The following is a 25,243-nucleotide window of genomic DNA, read 5'->3' as shown; positions in this document are numbered from 1 at the left end:
TCAAGTGACTTCAGTAGAAAATATCAGATCACGGTGCATTTCAAGCTAAGGCACTCTTCATTGTAGGTTACAGTATGACATTAATAATAAAAAAAATGAACTCAATCAGACATATACATACTCAATTATCTTATTAATAGAGAGAAACAATTTAAAACATCCTGCAAACATGAGAAAATTGATAACCATATAAAGCTCCCATATAGTTTTTAATAACAATTTTTGTATTTGGGAGAGAAGACTTCACCCTGTACATAATTCAGCAATAAGGGCAGTTGTTAAGTAATTCAAAGTGTACATGTCTACTCAGAAGTAAGCCCCCTTGGGTTCAAGGGAACTTATCCCAAGTATGTTTGTATAGATTGCAGCCTAAATTTATTTGATTTTTAGTTTGAATAAATACAATCTATTATTACTAGTTATTTTCTTAGTACTTACTAAAAACAGTGGTTGGTAAAAAGTCTTTCTACTGTTCTTAATGAACCCAAGTGGTTTTGGGGTTTTTGGACTAAGAAATGTATTTTTTTTATATAGTTTCAATTGAAAATTGAAGAAAATTACTCATAATTCTTGCCAACAAAGTATGTAAAATGTTCCTTTCTTTGCAACAACATCCAGTGTTATACACTGTATGTTAGTGAATTAAACCTGAGAGTGTCACTTCCCTATCTATATAGGCCAAGCTAGACAGCGTAATTATTGTATTTTGCTTTTATTATTTAAATAGTAATAGAGGAGAGACGGGGAGATCAGTACTGGGACTCCACCATTTTGAAAGTGTATGGCAGTGCAGGGTGGGAATCTTGGTCCAGAGAGAAGGAAGATGATACAGCATGGCGATGTGGAGGGGAAGAATGAGAGGAATGAGGGGTGGGAAGTAATGTCAGATATAGGGAAGGTTGCAAAGCAATGGGATGGATGGATGGGGATGAGTTGATAGGGGCATTTGTTCTATGTGGAGAAGTTATTTTCCACCGGTAGATAACCAATATATTTTAAGTCAACTGCATCTATTTAACTTTCTTTGGCAGCCAGCCACATACTGTTTCTAACAGGATATGTGCTTTCAAGGAATAGGGGGAAAGGAACTTACTTGTAAGAGGACAAAGATGCTGGCAGTCAAACGTAGTCTGTTAGAAGCCTCTGTTTCTAAATCCACCATGTCTAAAACTGGCAGCTGGAAAGCAGAGCAGAATCACAATAGTGCAGTAATGTTGTTTTATCTTCTTAAACTCTTTATTTAGTCAAATAAATAGGTTTCTGTGCCCGGAAAGTTGTTATGAGACTCCCAGAATATAGCAGCCACTTTCCTCTGGAAGTATCTAGCAATTATTTTATTCTTTTCAGGTACCTTCTTGTTTCAATAGATAGATGTTTAGCTGTCCCAACAACATACGGATTCTTGAAATTTAGCAATTTAAAGTCTCTCAGACGCCTATGTGGAGAGGCCATGTGGGGAAACATTGAAAGTGGGTAATGCATGAAGCACAGGAACCTTGTGATAAGATGGGAGTTCTCATAATATTACATTGGTGGATACTTTCCTTGCTTCTTTACTGTACTTTGCTATGTACAAGCCTGCAACTGAAATAATTTTGTGTTGTTATATGTCTGGCTTGTGATGAATAATAAAAATAATAAAAATTTAATATATATATTTTTGAGATTTCTCTCCTAAAGAGCTGTGTCATATGACAGATGATGCATTAGAATTCTAATAAGGTAAACAATGTTGTGACGCTGTAGTGCTAATCAGATGATATACCTATACAAGAATGATAAGGTGAGTAAGCGCTGTGGAGCTACATGTGTCAGCCATGAATGCTGCACCATCAACCCTCCTGTGTTGACCAGGAAGGTCTAAAGCAGCCTTTCTCAACCTGTGGGTCCCCAGATGTTGTTGAACTACAACTCCCATCACCCCTAGCTAGCAAGGCCAGAGCTCAGGGATAATGGGAGTTGTAGTCCAACATCATCTGGGGACCCACAGGTTGAGAACCCCTGGTCTAAAGGGACCTTCTAAGAGCAGTCAGCTGAACATGCTTAGGAGCCTCCTCATGATCAGGAACCTGGATAACACAGCATGTCTCTGCATACCAGTTGCTGGGAATCTCAAGTGGGAAGAGTGTTGTTGCACTCACATCCGACTTTGAGCTTCCCTTGAACACCTGGCTAGCCACTGTGAGTATGAGGTGCTGGACTATGGGCCTTTGACCTTTGCAGGGTTCTTCTTCTTGTGTTCCTCTTGTGTAAGTTGTGCTTAGAAGACACATTCGTACCTTTCTAAAACTTAAGAAACTTATGGGGTATGCATGGTAGGGACAGGATTGTTGGGGGCAGGAGGTGACAGTCTCCACCCCCATGTTAGCATTCTCTGTACAAATAATTTTGTGAGAAGAACCTACTCAAGACTCCTTGACTGAGGATGTGGTAGCGATATGCATGCATGAATTTGAGGTATTCTATATGATGGTGGGGATTAATAGAGCAAGAAAACAAACTTCTCGGCTTTCTTAGCAGGAATCAAAGCAATATATACTGAGCAGTTTGCAAGAATATTAGCAAATAATAATCTCTCAGATTATTAAATAAAGAAGGGAACTAGACAAGGCTGCCCTCTATCCCCATTATTGTTTATTACAATGTTGGAAATACTGTTGCAGAATATAAGGGGAAACAAAGATATCAAGGGTATAGAACTAAGGCGTAGAACTTATAAATTAAAGACTTTAGCGGATGGTGTGGTCTTAACAGTGGAACAACCTAATGTAAGTGTTCCCAAGGTTTTTAGAGGAAATTAAAAAGTTTGGAAAAGTGGCAGGCTTTAAAATAAATGTAGAAAAGACTAAAATGTTGATTAAAAACGTAGATGAGCAGTTGAAAGAGATTTTGGAAAGGTTGTCTGGCCCAAAAATAGGTAAAAAAAAGAAGTATTTGGGGATTTGGCTGACAGTGAGAAATCTTAACATATTTCAAGATAATTATATTAAACTGTGGAAAGACATTAAAAAAGAGATAGAGATACAGGAAAGAATTATTTCCCTATTAGGTAGAATTTTAGCCATTCAAATGAATGTATTACCTAAGATGTTTTTATTCCAATTGATCCTTTTGTCAACAACTTAAGCTGCCACAGAATGGAAAAAAGATATTTCTAAATTTGGCAGGGGGAAAAGTCTAGGATTAAACATAAAATTTTGATTGATAAAAAAGAAAGAGGAGGCTTTGCTCTGCCAGACCTGCAATTGTATTATGGGAGAGCTTGTTTATGTTGGTTAAAAAAATGGATTGTATTGGAAAATTCATATATTTTAGACGTGGAAGGCCATGATTTAAAGTTTGGCTGGCATTCATGTCTTTGGTATGGGAAAGCAAAAATTTATAAAAGTTTTGCAAACCACATCAGGATAAATTTGTATAGAGTTTGGTACAAACTTATTGGAAAGGAAAAAAAACCTTATGGTTATCACCCATTGAAGCAATCACAATCAAGAGAATTAACATGGATAGACAATGGGCCACAACAGAGATCTGTTGGAATTCACAGGGAGCGAACCTAGATTGAAACCAATGGAAAAGTAAGGAGCTTAATTATGGATTGGTTACAGAATCATCAAATATATGATATGTTCAAATTAGATTTAAAAAATGGGTTTCTGGATCAAAGCTCACAATTTGAAAGAGAACTATTATGAAATAAGGATAAACTATTGTCAAAAATGTATAACATTATTGGAATGGGAAAAGAAAGATCCGTTAGACAAAGCTTTAAGGACACACTGGGCAATGGACATAGGACATAACATAGACCTAAACTTCTGGGGGGAACCCTGGAAGAATTATTTGAAATTTACCACATGTTATACCTTGAAAGAGAATTATATGAAAATGATGCATAGATGGTATTTAACTCCGAGTAGGTTGGTTAAGATGTACAAAGTAGGATTAGATCTGTGTTGGAAATGTTCTCATTAAAAGTGTTTTTATTTTGGCAATGCAAAGCATCAAATTGGTGGCATATTTATTATTTTATTACCTATCAGAATAGAAATCGTTTGAAGACAGGTTACATGTAGCAATGCATTTTTTTGAAACTCACAGTAAACAAAATTAACATGCAACAAGTCATCCAGACTTCTCACTGAAGAAATGGGAAACCGGAGTAGGATTTGAGGTGGTCCTTCCCATAGTTATACCTGCGTTGGGTTCCTTCTTCTATAAGGCTATTTAGCCACTGAAAGGAAATCTAAAATAAAGTGATTTCTGTTCTAAAATTGTACTATTTTCAAGAAATCGGTTCGGTTAATACCCCTTTGAGCTCACATATTGTATAGAATTTTTATCTCATACCAACACATTTTGATTAATTTGGTAATTCCTTAGAATGTCAATTAAGTCTCTATTCTGCCAGTATATTGGTCCTGGCTTTTGATACCTCTAGTGATCTTTATAGTCAATAGAATATTCATAGCTCTTTTTTCATTTAAATATCACAGCCTTTCTCTGTTTAATTAAGTTCTGCTCTGTTATTGTCCTCCTGTTAGATGAAACTTTTTTAAACAGAAGCAATAAGGCTGTTACTTCAGGGTGTGATGAGAGCTAGGCTTAAAAATGCAATATGTATGTTGTGTGTTTTAAAATTGGCCAAGGCACAGGTTCCACACACTGTTTGTCAGGCTACCTGACACCTGCATAAGCTCACATTTTGAATTGTAATATTGGTGATATTTTATATATGCCAAACAAGCCAGCAGACTCCGCAGTGCCAAGCAAAATTAATGTGATGCTAATACTGTTTGTGGACACAGCTGGGCCACCGGTCGAAGCTGATGGAAGACACTCTGAGCCACTGAGGCCACCTGAGCCTCAAGTGACATCAATGGATTCAGAAGTACCCCCAAGCCACTCCTTCACAGGGAGTCTAACCCCATCAAGAGCAGACCACCTCCCATCCATCTGCAGTTGCACCCAGAATGGGGGACTTCAGCCTAGGGAGGTTTAGTTGGCTCCCTTCTTGATACTTTTGCATCACCTTGTGAAGGCCTTTTATTACTCCGACAGGCATTTGTCTTCCCAGGTGGCTGGTTGATTTTGTTTACTTTTGTTAAATTATTTTTTTTTAACCTGCTGTCTCTGTTCTCCCAATATAATTCAAATATCATGGTTTTATTATTTTGTATTTCTTACTGACGTAACCCACCTCGAGTGACTCTTTTGAGACAGAAGTATGGATATAAATGAAATAAACCAGCCAAATATACTAAGCGCTATCCAATTTCCCACATATTTTGCTCTTGTGAAATATGTCTAGGCATCTATTGAAGGGATTGTTTTGTGGTTTCTCTCACACGCTACTTTTTTATTTTTATTTTTTACAACAGCAAGGTATCACTATGCTCAGTACAAAGTATGCCTCTTATATTGGTTGGCATTCCAGTGTGTATCCTCAGGCAACGATATACATTTTCAGGAGTTCAAAAACAGTGAATAGATTTTTACACAATGAAGTGAATAGTTGTTTTGAATTAAATACGTCTGCCCTCTGTTTGCACCCAATTGGTTTGAACCCTGTCCCTTGATTTTTGGAAATTGTTTCTCTTACGTCGACTTAGCCTTTCCACCCTTTCTTCTTGATTTGCATTATCTTTGTTGTTGTCATTTGTAACAACTGATTGTCCCCTGAACGTTTTGTAATAGTGGCATATTGTTTGTTTTCTCTAGGTTTTACTTTCTACTGTGTGGATGCTGAAAATGAAGTTCATGAATTTGCCAGGATGCCATGAAGCTATAGTAGGTGCTTCTTTCTTTCCCATTGTACCTCTTATATGCCAGATCCATATGTGTACATGTGAAACCATATGGCTTCATTCCTAGGCTTAAATCAAGACTTTGGTTCTACAAATAGAAGGAGAGGGAGGTGACCTTGGCTGGTTTTCCTCTTCCACTGCAGCCTGTTGCATTGCATTCTCTGAAAACATGCTCTGGAGAGTTGGGGAACAGTGTGGGAAATGACACTGAGGACTGCAGGAAGAGAGAGGAATAGTCAAGTGTTGCCTCCCACTCCTTCAGCCCCCAGGATCCCCCTGCTGGTCCAGAAGCCTTCAGGGTGTAATGAAGAAAAGAATGGGCATTCCATTTGTGGAAGGGAATTCTGGCTCCAACCCATAGGATGGGGAAGTGGTTTAGGCCAGCAGGCCAGATCTTTACCTCCTTACTTCTGTGCCCCAACTTCGACAGATGGGCAGGATGTCAGTCAACTGATGGTACAGTGACATCTTGGTTGGAAGTCCTGCTCCCTCCCTCCCTGCCTTGCAGGCCTTTTCCCACCTAGCCAGGAGGGTAGGTCCTTGACTGACTCCAGCTACGAAAGCTGAGGCTGCTGAACAGTATTGTGGTCTGGGGGTTGTTTAGGAGGGTTGTTGGCGGGGATTAGTGCTGCTGCTTATATTTATATTTTGGAGTTTAGGATCTATGTGGAAGTTGTTTGATTTTGTTGCATACTTTTTGAAGTTTTGTTTATTGTTTATGTCTAGTTTTGTTATATTTGTAGTTATGTAGTTTTTATACGTTGTAAGCCACCTTGAACATGGTTTTAACTTTGGAAAAGTGGCATACAAATAAAATGACTGATTGACATCAGGTGGTTTGTTTTCCTTTTCTTACATGGTTTGACATCGAACCGTTTGAGCCAATGTATAGGGCTTTGCAGGCACCACCAATTGGCTGATTGCCAGTGCTTACCAATCCCCGTTGTGCCGTTTCAGGCAGCGACCATCATGGTGCTTGTAGGCACAGCTGATAGTTGGCTCTTGCAACTCCCTTCTGTACAATTGCAATGATCACCTATTAGCTGATTGGTACCATTTGCAAAGGTACAGGGTTTCTCAGGCACCTTTACCTGTCCCACACCTGACAACACCTTGTGGACCAAATGCAGAGGCCTAATTAGACCTGTGGGCAAAAGGTTCCTCATCAGTGCCATGGTATGTGATTAATTTTATTACTGTGTGTTGTTCTAGTGAGCTGTAGAACATACTAAAATACATATTTTTGTGGGGTTCAATTTAAGTCTGGACATCTAAAATAAAATCTGGGTTCATCAGCAAGAAGGTTGATTAATTTCACCTTCAGTGAAATAGCACACTGCTCAGGCAGTTCACTTGAAATGCAAATCTTCTTTTTATTTTTAGCAAACAATTAATCCCTCACAGGGGAATGTGGGTGTAATTGTCAAATCTAGCAAAGGACTGCTATTAAGCCAACTGCAACAGCAGGTGTTGGGTGGAATCTCCTCCAGCCCTTACCAACCATTGTGCTGATTTTTCATTCTTAAGATAGCCAGATGAAGCTCAAACAAAAAGGAAGGTGTTTTATGTATTCTTCCTTTCCTCCCTTATTTATTTTGATTGTTTGGGAGAAGGTTCTCTCTCTACCTTGAGGTTTTGAGTCTTACTGATTTCCTCTTCTGTATTTATAAAAGCAAAATTAGTCTGTGCGGTAAAGTTGGGACAATTGATTTTGAAGAAGGGACTTTAATTAGACATATGAAAATGAGTTTTTAGTACAGAGCCTGGGGGCCTGTTGGCTGCATCAGTGCCAGGAGGATACAGTTGCTGGAGTTACCTTCTTTCTCTGCTTCCCATGCACTTCCTACAGTGTGCTTTGTGTAGGTGTTTAACATGTGTGTATTGTCTAAGAATATACTAGCCATATTTAGAACTGTCAGAATTTCACTGGATTTATATTCTGGGCCAAAGTATATGGTTTTTTCCAAAGGTGGTAGGATATCCTCCAGAAGACCATAACCTTTAGATCATTTTCAGCCCCCTCTTACACCAGAGGACAGGGCTTAGAGCTTCTCTTGGCCCATGCTTTGGAAAGCCTCAGCTCATTATAGGATAGGATTGAGGATATCTTTCTGTTTCTCTCTTTGCCCTGTCCTCCACCTTCCTTTCTTCCTCTTTCTTTGTGGCTTATAAAGCAGAAACAACCTGTCTCCTGCCTCTGTTCTTCTAACCTCACCCTCCTGACATGGGTGGGGAGAAAAACAGCCTCAGCATCTCTTACAGCCTCACCACAGGAGGCTTTGCACCAGCAGACATGCTTCTGCTTGTGCATGAAGAGCACCTGATTCCTCTAGCACTGATTCCTCCAAAACAGTGCAGCCCCCTCTGCCCCCAAAAGCTTCTCATGCTCATGGGGATAACAGAATGGGATACGCCATAGTGGGCTGGTGGGGTTGGGGACTTGAGGAAAATGACTATTTCAGCAAAAACATCTACCCAGAAGTCCACTAAAGAATCTTGACTGTTGGACTCTGCTGGTTTTGCAATTTCTGATGACACCTCTGCTGTCCTACTTGCAAAAACATTCAGATGTGCTCTCTCAGCATGTCAATTACATGTCTATATAATGTTGTAGTCCAGAGTGATGCAGCATTTATAGTAATTGTGGCCTAGCATGTTTTTGAACCTATCCCCGACTTGTACCTCCTGCTCCCAAAGTTTCCAGAACTAAAATTGCTGCTATAGAAGATATTGTCTATACAAACTTTGTAGCTTCTTTTGTGAATGCAGTGTAGAAACTGCACTTTAAGATAAATTTGATGAGCTCTCCTTGATTTTATAATAGGTGTTTTCTTTTATATTTTTCATCTGTTCAGTAGCACGTCAGGTCATTTCCTCCGCTTCTCCAAAATGTTTGGACTATGCTCCCAATTTTGGATAGGCTTTCTTTTCATTCTCTTGGCATTGTATTCCCCAAGCAATGCTCATGGCTTCTGCTGTTGCTTTAATCAGTCTAGCTATCAGTATTACAACACAAAGTCAAACCCTACCTGAACTTGGGGCAGGGACAAGGTGAGATGCCAAGCAGGTGCTGGTGTTCAATATCTCCTACTACAAGCCCAGAGGGCAATGTGCCAGCTGAGTTTGCTCTGGAATGGAAAAAGATTATTCAGGAACAGGTGGGTTCTGAACATCATTCTAAGAGATTGTGTTGTCAAGTTTGAGAGTGTTTGAGGTCTTCCCACTTGCAGAGTTTCTTCCAAAGCCACAGCTAATGGAAAAGTTGCTATAATCGCAAGCCAAGTGACAGACACTTAGGAAGTTACTGGCATCTATTTTATAGTATGTGTGTTTTTTCTGATTCCTGGGGGGAAAAAACATATTAAACTTCAAATTGTTAAACAAAATTGTCAGATTCTGGTCCTTTCACATACAGTATAGACCCTATCACTGATCGACTGATAGACTTTCAACCAGGCTTCTGCCTAGTCTGATCAGACCTGTTCACAGGAGGTTTCTCCACTTCTGCATCAACAATCAGCACTCTCTAATATTGTGGCTTGCACTATGATCTTTCTACCTTACCCTCTCTTCCTGTCTCAGAAAATTAACCAATATTCTGGTTTAGTTAGTAGCTCATCTCCACTAAATGACTATTCACATATATCCTTTTCTAAATTATCTTCTCATCAACATAGCATCGTATCAGGAGCCCAGTTATACTAGAGGACCTTGATCAACTGGGAAAATAGCCAGATGCAACCAGTTTATCCAGCACCCAGGAATTATTATAGGCTCAGTAACCCACAAAATATTTGTCCACAAGTAGTGATTACTGGCTATTCTTGCTTGTCAATTCATTTAGGACAGTCAGGAGTGTCATGATCTTGGGTACTGAGCCTTTTTAATTCAACAGTCCCATGCGCTGAAATTCTTCCATGAACTCTTCTCTACTCTGGAAAATCCCATGTATGGGGAGACAACATAGTCCTAGGGATTGTCTTTTCTTCTTTTTCTACGTATCTGCTTCCTATTCTGAGGTGGGAACACAGCCCACATCAGAACGTGGAACAGGAAATAGCAGGGACATCAGAATGTGGAACAGGAAATAGCAAGAACAACTCACAAAGACCCAGTTAGCTAGATGGAATTATTTAACTTGAACATGTTTTCAAGTTATGCTTCAAACCATGAACCAGTTTTTGAATTGGCTAATAACAAAGATCCTGAAGAATAACCATATGTCTGCCTCTGATACGTGGGCAAAGTTCTCCTTTCTGTTTGGCAGGATGATAGACAACCAGTTCACAAAATGATTTCATTCACATTTGATAAATGGTTATCTGATTCCACTCTATGTTGCTGAATATCTTCCTTGATAATGTGATAATGATAGTTTGCTGTACTATATTGTTGTACTTTCACTGATACAGAGTACAGTGGTGCCTCGCAAGACGAAATTAATTCGTTCCGCAAATTTTTTCATCTAGCGAATTTTTCGTCTTGCGAAGCACGAAATCCCATAGGAATGCATTGAAAATCAATTAATGCGTTCCTATGGTCAAAAAAAGCCCAAACAAAGCCAAATTTGGTACAACAAGAGTTTATTAAGTGCTCTTTAAAGTCACACATACTGTAAAGAGCATTTCAAAATTCAAACCCAGAAATTTTTTTAAAAAACAGCAGAGTGGCCCAATGGTCACAGAAAATCATAAAAATGCAGGGGGGGAAAAACAAGCTTCCAGATTCTTGCAAACCCCTCCCCAACTGTTCCCCCAGCCACCCAGCACACAGAAATTCAAATCCAGAATTTTTTTTAAAAAACAGCAGAGTGCCCCAATGGTCACAGAAAATCATAAAAATGCAGAAAAAAAACACACACAAGCTTCCAGATTCTTGCAAACCCCTCCCCAGGACCAAGTCCTTGAATTCCAAACACCCAAAATCCAAAACCCCCCAAAAAAGTTTTAAAAGCTTAACTTACCAAATGGCTGCAAAAGGAGTTTTGGAAAAGCTTCAAAAATCACCAAAGTCTTAAAAAACCTCAAAAAAGGCTACTATGTACACTGCGTTCTATGAGTTGCTCCTCGAAGTCAAGTTGCAACTGTATTAATGGTGTTAAGAAAAAGGAAACAAACTTGCAAGACGTTTTCGTCTTGCGAAGCAAGCCCATAGGGAAATTCGTCTTGCGAAGCAGCTCATAAAACGGAAAACCCTTTCGTCTAGCGAGTTTTCCGTCTTGCGAGGCATTTGTCTTGCGGGGCACCACTGTACAGGCATAGTTCTAGTGAAGCAAGTGAAAAAGCAAATGTATGTAAAAGAAGAAGCAGCTAGGGGCCTCGTCTTTTCCCAGTAGCTTCTCACGTGTATTTAACAACAAAAATAGTTGTTTCTGTACAGATGAAACTTCTCACTTGTCCTGCAAAGCACATACTTTCTATTTTGCATTCTGTATCCAGGTAAAAAGCACGACACAAGGAAACACTCTCAAATATTTAGAGTAATTTCTGCTTTCAGGTACTTTGGTATGAAATATAAAGTCAGTTTCTAAATATTGCCATGGCTATTGTTTAGGGCTAAGGATGTCCGCTCTTAAATAATGGGTGAGTGGGTGGTGTGTATGCGGAGCTTGAGAGCAAAGGGCCCTTAAACTCCCCATTACCATCAAATGTCACACCAGGATGCAAATGAAAAGGTAGGCAGCGACCTACACAAGAGCATTCTTGGCATCCTGAAGGACTTGACTGCTGTGAAATAATAGGAAACTGAGTTAGCTGTTTGATTAGCCAGTTGACCGGCTTCCTCACTTGGTGCTTTGCAAAATCCACTCAGTTGAATGCTTTTCCTTTTTACATGCAAATGCATGTGCACACAAGTGCTGTCTTTCATTTGCTCGCATTAATTATAAGTTTGGTTAGTCTTTGAGATGCCACGAGGCTGCAGCAGACTAAACACAGTTACTCCTCTGGAAATTAATTACAAACGTATCTGTGACAATTTGAAACTACTTTTGAGTGAAATCAACCCATGTTTCTTACTTCTTTGTTACTCTTAGTCTCTCTGCAGATTAAACATATAATTTAGCTTTATTTTAGGAGGGCGTGAGTTATCAGGCAAATATGAATTAGCACAAAATTGTTGTGATTTGCCATCTCTCAGCATCTGCATTCTGAAGTGAAGAAACCAACCTCCACACTGTGGCGCAGTATAGAGTTTACAGATGAATCACATAGGTTTCGCATATCTCTGCAGTTTTATATTTATCTTTTATACCACTAAAAGCATTAAGTTGATGGTAATAGCCATGGATAGTGACATGGAAGATGCCGAAAGAAGGAGCCTTAAAGCATGTCAAATTTCATTTTTAATACTTTTGGTATCTCACATCAGCAGCTCATGTCCCTAATTAATTAAATCTTCTAGAACTATAGTCATGGAGAGTGTAGCCAATAGACAGGTGAAGTTCTTGTCTCCCATGAAAGATAAATTATGTGTAATAGTGAATAGCACTGTGTAACGAGAGAGAGAAATGTAATTGGATGAAAATTTGGAGCTGACTTTAATAGATATTGGTCAAGTAAAGCAAAATAAATTCAAACCTGCACTGAGATACACAAGGCTTCATTGACACTGGATGGAACCCCATAGCCAGCTCCAGATGGAAGGCAACACAGAGGATGCTCAAGTCTCACAGCAATCGTCTTGTATTTGTATTAGTATCACCTGCTAGAGGAGGAGTCTCCTCTAGTCTTTTACCTTTTTTTTCCTGAGTGCAATAAAGCTGGTCCTATTCTGTGGTAGTGATGAGGAACTGCTCATCAGGTGGCTGAAGAATTCCCATCCAGCCAACTGAGCCTCTGGATCTAGACCAGGAGTGGGACGGGGTGGGGTGGGGATGCAGTTTGCATTGTGGGTAAAACATCTATTCGCTTGATTGGAAAGGCTTCTGTTCACTCTACTGTGAAGCATATCCTGCTGGGTTATGCCCTGCCCCCATTACACCCCCGTTCTGCCCTCTTCTGGGTCCAAAAGGACCCATGTGCTGGCCATCGTGCATCAATTGGACATAATAAAATGGTTGCCGCCTGTAGGCTAATGGTTACGGCAGTTAAATAAAAGGGCTGGAATTTTAATTGATAAATTGCCACCTATAACTTTTTAATTGTGAAAATTAAAGTCCCTTGATTTCAGTGGGTTTAACAGGATAGCACCCTATGCTGTGATTTTATTTTTTTTAATTAATAGATTCTTGACTTTTTCTTTGTCTCAGCCATGGGAAGCCTTTTTTCAGTCACAAATAACCAACAGCCAAATAGGTTTACAAAATTCCATCCTAGAATGAGTTAAATTTACTTTTATAGAACTCTTACCCATGTGACGTTATTATATAAACTGCAATCAAAAAAATAGTGTGGAAAGGCTGATTAAAGCTGTTTGATGCAGAGGAACAGGCATACGCCTACACATGTGCCGTAGGTAATTTGCTTGTGCGGATTTTGAATTTGAATCTAAATCAGATTGTTTATGTGCATGTGTGTGAGAAGTAAAAATAAAAGCAGGCTGGAACAGATGTGAGTATTTTCCTTACTAACCATAATTAACCATAGAGTTGGAAAGGATTTTAAAGGTCATCTACTCGAAAGCCCTGATCAGTGGCCATCTACCCTCTTTAAAAACCTCTAATGAAGGAGATGATAGCCATGTTCAAATATATAAAAGGATGTCACATAGAGGAGGGAGAAAGGTTGTTTTCTGCTGCTCCAGAGAAGCGGACACGGAGCAATGGATCCAAACTACAAGAAAGAAGATTCCACCTAAACATTAGGAAGAACTTCCTGACAGTAAGAGCTGTTCGACACTGGAATTTGCTGCCAGGGAGTGTGGTGGAGTCTCCTTCTTTGGAGGTCTTTAAGCAGAGGCTTGACAACCATATGTCAGGAGTGCTCTGATGGTCTTTCCTGCTTGGCAGGGGGTTGGACTTGATGGCCCTTGTGGTCTCTTCCAACTCTATGATTCTGAGAGCCCACCACCTTCTGAAGCAGTCTGTTCCACCTTTGAACATTTAGTACCATCTGGAATTTCTTCCTAATGTGTGGTCAAAATGAGAAAAGCAGAATATTCGGGGGCAGGGACCTATTCATTCGCATCCACCCAGCATTGCTTCTAACTGGTTCCTTGTTAAAGAAAAGTAATTGAATATCACTGCTAACTAGAATTACCGCCTAACTAGAAATGCCCCAAATGAGATTTGATAATGGATTTAGAACTATCAGTAGATCCCCAACGATGTGCTCCAGGGAGAGCTGACTTCAGGCACCAGGCCCTTTGGCAAAGCAGAGGAGGAATGACCACTGGGAGGAGCGCAAAGAGAAGAAACACCATGGTGCATGGTTGTGAAGCAGCACAGCCGGACACCTTCATCTGCCCCAGCTGCAACAACACATGTCTCTCTTGTATTGGTCTTCACAGCCACAGCAGGCGTTGTAGCTCCCCAACAGTTTGACTTCACCCCCAAAGATACACTCCTCCATTGTCTCCCAGGACACCAACCAACCAATGGATTTAGAACTATCAGTAGAATTCCTAGGCAGCGCTCTCTTGGGTTCCATCCAGTATCCTTGTTTGCAGATTCAGCAGGCCTTTAAAAGAATCTGGAGCTTTGACAAACATGCAGCAATGGCTAGAGACTCCTGAGGGGGCTGAGGCCTATGCAGTATAATCTCAGGTGGTTAAGAGAGAACATAGGGGTCTTGATTTTTGTGCAGTTTGTTGTCTGACTGGAGTTACGGAGTGTTCCATGCATATGTAGGGGCATCCAAAGTGGTTCTTCTAACTCAGGTTTGGGGAACCTCCAGGCCAGGGGCCAAAGGCTTGAAGGGTCTGGAGTTTAAGCTCCTGCTTAGCTGTGAAGCTCATTGAATGGCCTTGGCCATCACTGTCTCTTCAGCCTACCCTTAGCTCTTTGGAGGAAACATGGGACACAGATGTTATTGCTAGATTTGTATTGTTTTGATTACCAGTATTTGCGTTTTGCTGGTGGCTTTGAAGATCATGGATCTTGAGGAAAGGATCCCCGCATTGATTTACAGCATTAACATTCTAATAATAAACTTTGCAGTGTGCAACTTGAGCATCAAGGTCAAACAGCTGGTGTGGCTTGTGACAGCCAGCTAATAAGGTGGAAATGAGTTTACCCCAATGCTTTTTTTATTTTAAGATCCCTAGATCAGTTGAGTTCATTTCAATATAAATTATAAAAACAAACAGTTAGCACACAAAACAGGCAAAAAATGCAGCCACTCCCTTCCCGGCTCTTTCTTAAGCTGAATAATATCCAGAACATCTAAAGCTCTGGCTCCACCCTACAATGTCACTTAGCTTGTTTTTCTTTGGTTCTCCCTTCTCCCACCTCCAGTATTTAAGAGGCTTATTTGTTCCATACCTCCCCTTTGGCCAGGATTCTTAGGGAATTGTTTTCAGGAGTAGATTGCCATCCACCAGTGTCATAAAGTTTCGGTGCCTGCAGGAACTTAAAAGTTATAAATCTGTAGGCATGCCATATGTCAAGAAAATTCCTGACACGTCCTGGTTTTGGGGTGTAAAAATGGCGTCAGGGGGAATTTTGCCGAATCAGGGAAATCACTTTTAAAACAATTTTGAAATATGACAACCCTATGAATCTGGCTCAATGCTCAACATGTTTCTTCTTTGACAATCACTGATAAATTGTAGTCAAGCTGGAGAGCACAGCTGACATTAAGACAAGAGCTAGATTTGTTTTCGCAAATATTTTGTATTTCCAGTCAGCTTTACGTGTGAAACAGCACAGAGCATGCAGAGTTCTCTCTAGAAGTAAGCACCAGACAGCTGGATTTATTCCGAGTAACAGACTTATAAAAAAAACACATTGAATAAACCCCAGATGACAAACTCCCCCCCTCTTATTTTTACTTGTTTTTAAATACCAAATATTTACTTTACAGATTATGTTTGGCATGCAGAAATTATACCTTGTCATTGAATTATATTAAACATAAAATACTGTATTTCCCCCCCCCCTTTTTTCTTTTTTTCTTCATTTTCTTTTTCTGAGCAATTGTGTTTTCACAGTGAGTTGTGATCAGTTGAAGCCAAAGAAGGAACAGTTATAAACTCACCAAACTCAGTGGATCTCTCTCTCTCTCTCTCTCTCTCTCTCTCTCTCTCTCTCTCTCCCTCTCTCCCTCTCTCTCTCCCTCTCCCCCCTCCATTTTCTTCAGAGTTCATCTAGGCACCCCAGCTAGTTAAATACTCAATTCGAAATAAAATCTTTTCTAAGGAAGTTGTGATTATCCCCCTCCCCTTGATGACTATAAAGGTAAAGGGACCCCTGACCATTAGGTCCAGTCCTGACCAACTCTGGGGTTGCAGCGCTCATCTCGCTTTATTGGCCGAGGGAGCCAGCATACAGCTTCCGGGTCATGTGGCCAGCATGACTTAAGCCGCTTCTGGTGAACCAGAGCAGCGCACAGAAACGCCATTAACCTTCCTGCCGGAGCGGTACCTATTTATTTACTTGCACTTTTGACGTGCTTTCGAACTGCTAGGTTGGTGGGAGCAGGGACCGAGCAACAGGAGCTCACCCCGTCACAGGGATTCAAACCGCCGACTTTCTGATCGGCAAGCCCTAGGCTCTGTGGTTTAACCCACAGCGCCACCCGCGTCCCTTTGATGAGTATAGCCTCACATAATATTTATTGCCAACAGTAGTAATTCAGATATTTAAATCTATGAAAGGAATGTTCTTTTTAAAAGGTTAGATGATTATGAAGACACTTAATGTGGCCATTACTGATTGTGAGATGTCAGTCTGGTGTAGTGGTTAAGTCACGTAATCTGGGGAACCGGGTTCGCATCTCCGCTCCTCCACATGCAGCTGCTGGGTGACCTTGGGCCAGTCACACTTCTTTGAAGTCTCTCAGCCCCACTCACCTCACAGAGTGTTTGTTGTGGGGGAGGAAGGGAAAGGAGATTGTTAGCCGCTTTGAGACTCCTGAAGGGGAGTGAAAGGCGGGATATCAAATCCAAACTCTTCTTCTTCTTCTGGAACAAAAATCTGTCTGCACAGTGGGACTTCTGGTTTCTCTCGGCCCCCCCTTCATCCCCTTTGTGCCACCAAAATACGCTCTAGAGCAGGGGTCGGCAAAGTTTTTGTGGCTTGGGCCGGTCCACGGTCCTGCAGATGCTGCGTTGGGTCAGAGTGTTTGTGTGCACAAATGCTATTTCTGGCTCTTTTTCCTGCACAAAGGAGGTGTGTGCAGCTTCCCATTGGCTGCAGGAGCTTCCTGCAGCCAATGGGAAGCCGTCCAGCATTGCACAAGGCAATCGCCGCTCTGCTCCACGCCGGTTTAACGCGACACACAGGAGCCAACCAAGCGGGCGGTGGGGGTCCATGGGCTGGTTAAATGCTTGTGGCCCATGGGCCTTAGGTTGCCAATCCCTGCTCTAAGGTGTCCATAGACACTCCAGGGCAGTTTTTGGGGATGTTCAGAAGGCATAAAGGGGGACGAAAGGAAGGAGAAGCCCCGTTGCACGAGCAAACTCCCATTTGCACTGCATTGCTTCTCACCCTGTGTGTTTTTAAAACCTTAATTATAGATTTTAAAATAGCAATTGGTTTATGAAAGGCGTCTTAAACATGGATTGTTTGGAATGGCTTGTTTAATTAACAGTCTAGCCATTGTGTTGCCTTAGCAGATAAAGCATGGTGATTGTTAACTTAGACATATAAGCTCTATTATTCTTTTAATAATGGATAATAGGAAATTGCAAGGCAAGCTTGTGAATATTGCAGCAAACTTGTGGCACATTTTATTGCAGTTTTAAACATGAATATTTTGCCTACATAAGGGAGGCCTGCAACAAAACGTTGCAGCCTAGGGTGCTTCCATTAACTGTTCCTTTTTGACAGCCATACCCTCTTCCAGATACTGCATTCCATGAAATGCCTTTAAATTTGCTAGTTGTTGGAGGCAGGATATGTTCTGGCTAGAGGTTTAATTACTGTGGTAGCAAGCACTTGTTACTTTTGAGAAGAGGCTGCAGAAAGTGCTGGTTTCCCTAGAACTGTCAGAAGCCTTGATTTGTACACAATACTTCTCTGTCAACGTGGTGCTGGTTCAGCAGCATCCTTACATGCATAGACTTGGCAAGTATTTGAAGGCCACATTTTGTGTAATTGGTTGAGTCTCTGAATAGGATTCTCTTCTTTGTGTTAAAGGGTGTATACAGCAGTGCAGGATTTTATGCTGACATTCTCTTGCCTTTGTCTACTCCCTGCCAGGGTGCATTTGTGGAGGTGGCTTTTGTTGTTGTTCCTGTTAAAGATGCTTTAAAAGACAAGCTATCTCTTTGTAATCAGTCCAGATTACAAAAAAAGTGCCTTTTGTTTCAGTAACCTTATAAAATTAGTATTTAAAAGGTGCTTTATTTTGACAGAAGATAAAACGTTTGTATTTTAATATGCAAGATGAGTGTAGAAAAATTTCATTCGTGTATTGAATCACTAGTTTGGGGCAGGGAGGGTTTGAGTATTTGTATTTTTTGTTTTGTGAACCTTCAGGTAAAAATATTGCGGAAATGCTTCAAAATGTTTTCATTTGCTTTTTGCGCTTTGTTTGGGCAGCTTTCATAATCGAGGGCTTTGGGCCAGAAAACGCTTCTGTGGAACCTCTGATTTTTCACCCCAGTTGTGGTCCCAGAACTGCATCCCATGCTGTTCCAGAAGGTTCCTTGACCTTCAGAAGCCATTTTTCAGAAGGTGCAAGGGGCTGTGCTAGAAAGGAAGTTGAAGACTCAGTTGCAGATGCAAAACTCCATTTGTATTTTTATAGCCGCTCGTGGGGGAAATGCTGGGATAATTTGTTCTGAGCAATACTTTTTCTCACACCAGAGTGCCACATGGCTGTCTGGAGTCCCACTGGTGCTAAGCAAATGTGTTATGCACATTGATGACTTGGATAATTTGTGAACCATCACACCAGATACAGCCCACTAACCATGTATTGTGGGCTACTAAGGTCTTACAAAACTACTTCTGTTTGCTTAGAATAGCAGAAACAGGGGAGCAGCAATAAATGGTTGGCAGGTTGTATCCAGCCTGACAGTTATCAGGGGGCTGCTCTATGGCTCCAGCTTAAAACTTCTCTGTGACGGTTCTTGCACTGCCAGCCATTAGTAGTAAGAGCTTGCTTATACAAATAGAGTTCCAATTTGGGGATGAGAAGAAGATTTGGGATAGTGGGTAGAAGGGATGAGAGAGGAAAATAAGTTTGGGAACATGAAGCTAGTAAGACCAGCTTTGTAATAGGCTGAGCAAGCCTATTACTGTTAACTATCAGTTTATTATTATATATTTGGCACCATGAAGGTGACATTTGGATATTCTGCCGTCAGCAAAATGTCTTTAGTCATCTCTGAACACTAACCTATGCCAAGGTTTACAAGGAGAAATGCTCTGGGATGACTTCCTAGTCATTGTCCAGAAGGTTGACTTGGGCTTTACTCTTCATTGGCCGCCTTTGAAATTTGCTCAGAAGCAAACTCCAGGAACTAACTCAGTGTTCACCCTTCTTTTATTCCCCTACTCTGGTTTCTTTCAGAATTTTATGGACCTAGTAATTGTGGCTCCTCCTTTCAAGGAGGGGTCTCTTTTTGATGTTCTTGGGGAAAGGGCTGATCTAAGCCATCTATAACGAGATTGGCACTGCTAGGGCAGGGCACCTAGCCTGCTTGGGGGGGCATCTTACCCAGTACACTATTCCCCCAGGGTAACTCACCTCCTGGTTAGTCAGCTCCACATAGGGACACTGTTCAGGAGAGTGGAAGATGACTTGGCCCTTCCTTCTTCTTATTCTCTGAGCTTGGCAGAGGAATATCTGCCTCGTGTTGCCTCATTTTCAGTCAGGGATCGGAATCATTTAGTGGTAGTTGCAACCCCAGCACGTCAGGAAGAGTCACTCAGAAAGACCCCTCCCAAACTGCTGCTGCCTCTCTCCACTACCTATTCATTTCTTCACCCTCTTGGTGAGTGAAAGAACAGCAGGAAGGCAAATGAGCCAATGCCAAAGGCAGTGGCAACACCAAAGACGGGTGTCACTGGAGAGGAGAGCCCACCCAAATCATCATGCCAAGGGCTTCACAAAACCCAGAGTTGGTCCTAGTTTTGGAAGTGAGATTGGTGATATGCAGCAACATCTTCTCGGTAGTCACATCAGCTTTGCTACATTAATTGTGTGAAAATAATTGATGTGTAGTTTTTGAAATGTAGATAGCTGCCACAAGGTGAGCCAAGTGAACAGGATCAGGTCCATGCACATGGGGGGGATTAACTCTTCAACTCTTCCTATCCACTGTTACCCCCGCAAAAAAATATCACTGAAGGTATTTTTAGCTTTTATTTTGTTTGGGGAGGAGGGACATTTTCATTGGGGCTGTGATCAGAGGAGGAGGGTTAAAACCTCACACATTTTGATCCCGGTCTTGGGTGGTCATTTACATTTCAAAAACTGCTTTCATGCAATTTATGAAGAGCTTTTTCCTGAAATATTGTAACTGACTTTCATTTCACTTTGCTGCTACTGCTGAGCTTCAAGATACGTCTTTTTAAAGGTGTCGTCTGAATTTTGAGTAGAAAACCAAGCAGCTAATAATAATAATAGCCATAATAATAATAATAGTAACTAGTAAATAGATGAAAAAGAACTGCTTCTCAGGTTTATCCTTGGGATATTGAAGGTAGCAGTAGCAGCCTGGTTCAGCAGTCATCTCCAAATCAATCCTGACTACTCCATACAAAAACTCAAAATTCACACCTGGTCTTCCTAAATCATACATGTAATCAATAGCCAATCTGCCAAGAATGGCTTGAATCCTAAGTCCCATTCCATAAATGTTTACAAAATGGAGCTTTCATGCTTCTTCTTTCCTCTGCAGTCTCCTGTGCCTCCCATAATCTTCTATTGAGGGTTGGAGGACCCTCTGGAACAGAGTGACATGAGAAGGGAGAAGGAGCAATTGCCAAAAATAGGGGGTGGAGAGTCCCACAGTACAGAACCGAAAGTGCTTTCCACTGGCAGAACAGCAGTTTGGATCCAACTCAGTATCTCCTAACTGAGCAGCACATCTGTTCTTTCTCCATATTTATAGATGGTAATAGCTTTCCGATAGTTTGTTGATGTAGAGAGAAGTTTGTTGTATATATTGAAAAGTAACTTACAACATTCCGCATTCAAAGCTGTAAAATACAGTATGTTAGGCCTCAATCACTGATCTTTGTGGCGAAACGTACTGAGAAAGCAACTACTGTATTGAAGCTTTCAGTTTTCTGCTTTATATAACTGTGAATGTGCTGGCTAATCACTTTCTCTTCTTTATTTGCTCTAGGATTAAAACAAGTTTACCAGTTGAAAGTTCATTCTTCAAACGAAGATTATTATTTTTTGACGTATGGAAGGATGACTACTTTTTGAAATGGATGGATTAAGACTTCTAAGAAGTCAAAAGTGATTGAACAACAGTCGTTCGTAGAAAAGCTGCATCTGTAGAACATTTGCCATTATATTACATGATCATAACTGGGATCTCATGCAACCTTTGTGTTTTCTGGATAACCTTCTCCGGAAGAGAGTTATAAATGTGAAAGGCAGAGATGGCTGTGTTTTCTTTTGGAGCTTACTAAGGATAAACACGTTTTCCAATAATGACCAGTTTGAAGCGGTCCCAGACTGAAAGGGCTGTTGCCACTGGAGTGTCAGATGGAACTCCTAAAGTCCACTCAGATGACTTTTATATGAGACGCTTCAGGTCACAGAATGGTAGCTTGGGATCTTCAGTGATGGCTCCAGTAGGCCCTCCACGCAATGAAGGGTCTCATCACCTTACATCTACTCCTGGAGTACCTAAAATGGGGGTTAGGGCCAGGATTGCTGACTGGCCCCCAAGGAAGGAAAATGTCAAAGAAAACAGTAGATCAAGTCAAGAAATGGATACATCAAGCTGCCTTGATAGTATGTCTTCAAAAAGCAGTCCTGGGAGCCAGGGGAGCTCTATTAACTTGAATTCTAGTGACTCTGTCATGTTAAAGAGTATCCAAAACACACTTAAGAGCAAAACAAGGCAGTCTGAGAACCTAGATTCTAGGTTTCTCACTCCTGATGGATACCACAGCTCCCCAAGAAAAGCTCTTCGCAGAATAAGACAGCGAAGTAATAGTGACATTACCCTAAGTGAGCTTGATGTAGATAGCTATGATGAATGTATCTCACCCAGTTATAAATCTGGACCATCACTGCACAGGGAATATGGCAGCACTTCATCAATAGATAAGCAGGGTACTTCAGGGGAAGGTTTTTTCGACCTGTTGAAAAGTTATAAAGATGAAAAGTCTGACCAGAGAGGTCCAGGCACCAGCAAATTCTGTGAACTCCTTATAGCTAGTGGAAGTAAGGGCTCAGGATTTTCCTTGGATGTGATAGATGGACCCATAACTCAGAGGGAGAACCTTCGACTATTTAAAGAAAGGGAGAAGCCACTGAAGAGGCGTTCAAAATCAGAGACGGGAGATTCTTCCATTTTTCGAAAGCTGCGTAATGCCAAAGCTGAAGGGGATCTTGGGAAGTCCTCAGATCTTGAGGACAGCAGATCAGAAGACAGTGTCAGGCCTTGGACTTGTCCAAAGTGTTTTGCCCATTACGATTGCCAGAGCATATTATTTGATTTAAATGAAGTGGCAGTTAACCGGCACAATGTGATCAAACGAAGGAATACGACAACTGGAGCTTCTGCTGCAGCAGTTGCGTCATTAGCTTCTGGACCATTGTCCCATTCTGCAAGTTTCAATTCCCCAATGGGCAGTACAGAAGACCTGAATTCCAAAGGAAGTCTCAATATGGACCAGGGAGATGATAAAAGCAATGACCTTGTTATGAGTTGTCCTTATTTTCGTAATGAGATTGGTGGGGAAGGAGAAAGAAAGATCAGTCTCACAAAATCTAACTCTGGATCCTTCAGTGGCTGTGAAAGTGCCTCTTTTGAGTCTACTCTTAGCTCTCATTGCACAAATGCAGGAGTGGCTGTTCTTGAAGTACCCAAGGAAAACCTGGTCTTGCACTTGGATAGAGGGAAGCGATACATCGTTGAACACGTGGATCTTGGTGCATATTATTATCGTAAATTCTTCTATCAGAAAGGTGAGCAGTCATTTAATACCTTGAACAGCGTTATTCTTTGCTATTTTACAAAATGTTCTCCAAGTACTCCCTGCTGCACAGAATGTTCCTTGATCATTCTAGGCATAATTCATACAAACACTTAAATTTTGCAATTTGCTTTTTAATAATATGACAGTGATTTTTTTAGACTTTATAGTTTAGGCAGTTTTCTAATATGTACATGGCACGAGACCAAATCGAAAGGTACAGAAAGATGCGGAGGTTTTAAAAATATTTTGGAAATGGAAATGTAATTAAAACTTGTTTAACAGGGACTGTGAGAATGTTCAGGCACCTATAGCATTGTAAAACATGTATTAAAATGGCCAAATGGAGGTTTCTCTATTATATTTCATTGTAAAAGGTAAAGGTAAAGGTACCAATGCCCGTACGGGCCAGTCGTGTCCGACTCTAGAGTTCTGCGCCCATCTCACTTAAGAGGCCGGGGGCCAGCGCTGTCCGGAGACACTTCCGGGTCACGTGGCCAGCGTGATGAAGCTGCTCTGGCGAGCCAGCACCAGTGCAGCAGACGGAACGCCGTTTACCTTCCCGCTATAAAGCGGTACCTATTTATCTACTTGCACTTAAGGGTGCTTTCGAACTGCTAGGTGGGCAGGAGCTGGGACCGAAAGACGGGCGCTCACCCTGCCGCGGGGATTCAAACCACCGACCATGCGATCGGCAAGCCCTAGGCGCTGAGGTTTTACCCACAGCGCCACCCGCGTCCCATATATTTCATTGTACTAAAAGGTTTTTCCAAATCCCCAGTTAACACAATTCTTCTTACTGTTCTACAAAGGGGAGTATAATTAACATAATTCTGGTGTGCCTTTAATACAGAACACGGACCTCAGCCTGTAGGTTGGGAAAATGTCTGCTATGCCTGGAAGATGGTTTTGTGCTTTACAACATTCAAATATTACACTGAGTATGTGAACCAGATGTTCATAGCTACAACTGGTAGCAGTTTCTGTTATCACAGCGGTTAGCATGAGTATCACCAAAATCTTTAGGATTGGTTCCCAGCTGTATGTGCAAGCTACATTTGCCCATGTGAGCATGTGCCCATGGATGGTTGGAACTTGCTCACATATAGAACAAAACTATCCTTAATCCTTTACTTATTATGGAAATGTAAAATACAGGACCCTTTTTTCTGAGATGGAAAATTAAATTTTCTCCTCTTCCTGCACTCCTTTTTTTAAATGCACAAGAACACTGGAACTACTTTGGGGCAGATGAGAACCTTGGTCCCGTAGCTGTCAGCATCAGAAGAGAAAAACCTGAAGAAATAAAAGAAAATGGATCGCAATACAATTACCGCATCATTTTCAGAACTAGTGAGGTAAACAATATATGGAAAGTATAAGAATAAGAAATGCAAAAATGTATTTTCTCTATACTCTTAAGATTGACTGCAAATGTGAGTTGTATAAGGGTTATTTTCATGTTTTGCCTGTGGTCTAAAATGTACTGATCCTTTAAATCAGAAAATATATAAAGAGGACAGAAAGAGCTACTCAAAAGTGGAATGGACTACCTCAGAAGGTGGAGTCACCTTCATTCGAGGTTTTTAAGTAGAGATTAGATGGCCATCTATCAGGGATTCTTTAGCTGTGAATCGTGCATTGCAGGGGATAGGATTACAGTGGTACCTCGGGTTACATATGCTTCAGGTTACAGACGCTTCAGGTTACAGACTCCGCTAACCCAGAAATATTACCTCGGGTTAAGAGCTTTGCTTCAGGATGAGAACAGAAATCGTGCTTCGGCGGCGCGGTGGAGGCCCCATTAACTAAAGTGGTCTTCAGGTTAAGAACAGTTTCAGGTTAAGAACAGACCTCCAGAACGAATTAAGTTCTTAACCTGAGGTACCACTGTAGATGACTCTCAGAAATCCTCCCACCTCTATGATTCCACACTGGGTTGTTTTAGATCTGGGTATCTATTTTTAAGTGCCATTTTTTGCAATGTAAACTGCTCTTGAGTATATAATATTTTATATCAGAAGGCAACTTGATCTCCAGGTGTTCTTGACTACAAATCCCAACACCCTTGATTATTGACCATGCAGACTGGGGCTGATGAAAAGTTACCACTCACTAATAACCAGGCCTGGTTCACACATACCTAAGCCACAGTTTGTTTAGCAAACACGTGGCATATTTAAAGAATAAGCCAAAACACTAACTTTTTGTAAACTGCTTT

At 41.1% G+C, this 25,243-nt stretch overlaps 1 protein-coding gene across 8 annotated transcripts in view; it reads left to right on the top strand.

Moving 5' to 3' along the window:
* Positions 1 to 25,243, top strand: part of SIPA1L1 (signal induced proliferation associated 1 like 1) — a 145,031-nt gene that overhangs the window by 74,416 nt on the left and 45,372 nt on the right. For 6 of the 8 annotated variants that reach the window (XM_053384539.1, XM_053384524.1, XM_053384533.1 and 3 more), the window contains 3 exons: positions 5,722 to 5,790; positions 21,210 to 23,014; positions 24,250 to 24,380. In XM_053384539.1, the coding sequence (XP_053240514.1) occupies positions 21,526 to 23,014; positions 24,250 to 24,380 (1,620 nt within the window). In that variant the 5' untranslated portion in view covers positions 5,722 to 5,790; positions 21,210 to 21,525. Of the gene's footprint in view, positions 1 to 1,347; positions 1,470 to 5,721; positions 5,791 to 21,209; positions 23,015 to 24,249; positions 24,381 to 25,243 lie in introns of all 8 variants that reach the window. The other 2 variants (XM_053384484.1, XM_053384504.1) reach the window with 2 other exon arrangements.

The sequence above is a fragment of the Podarcis raffonei genome, chromosome 1, assembly GCF_027172205.1.
Source record: "Podarcis raffonei isolate rPodRaf1 chromosome 1, rPodRaf1.pri, whole genome shotgun sequence".
In the NCBI taxonomy this organism is placed as follows: domain Eukaryota; kingdom Metazoa; phylum Chordata; class Lepidosauria; order Squamata; family Lacertidae; genus Podarcis; species Podarcis raffonei.
Note: the sequence above shows the minus strand (reverse complement) of the source record. Positions and strands in the feature narration are given on the sequence as shown.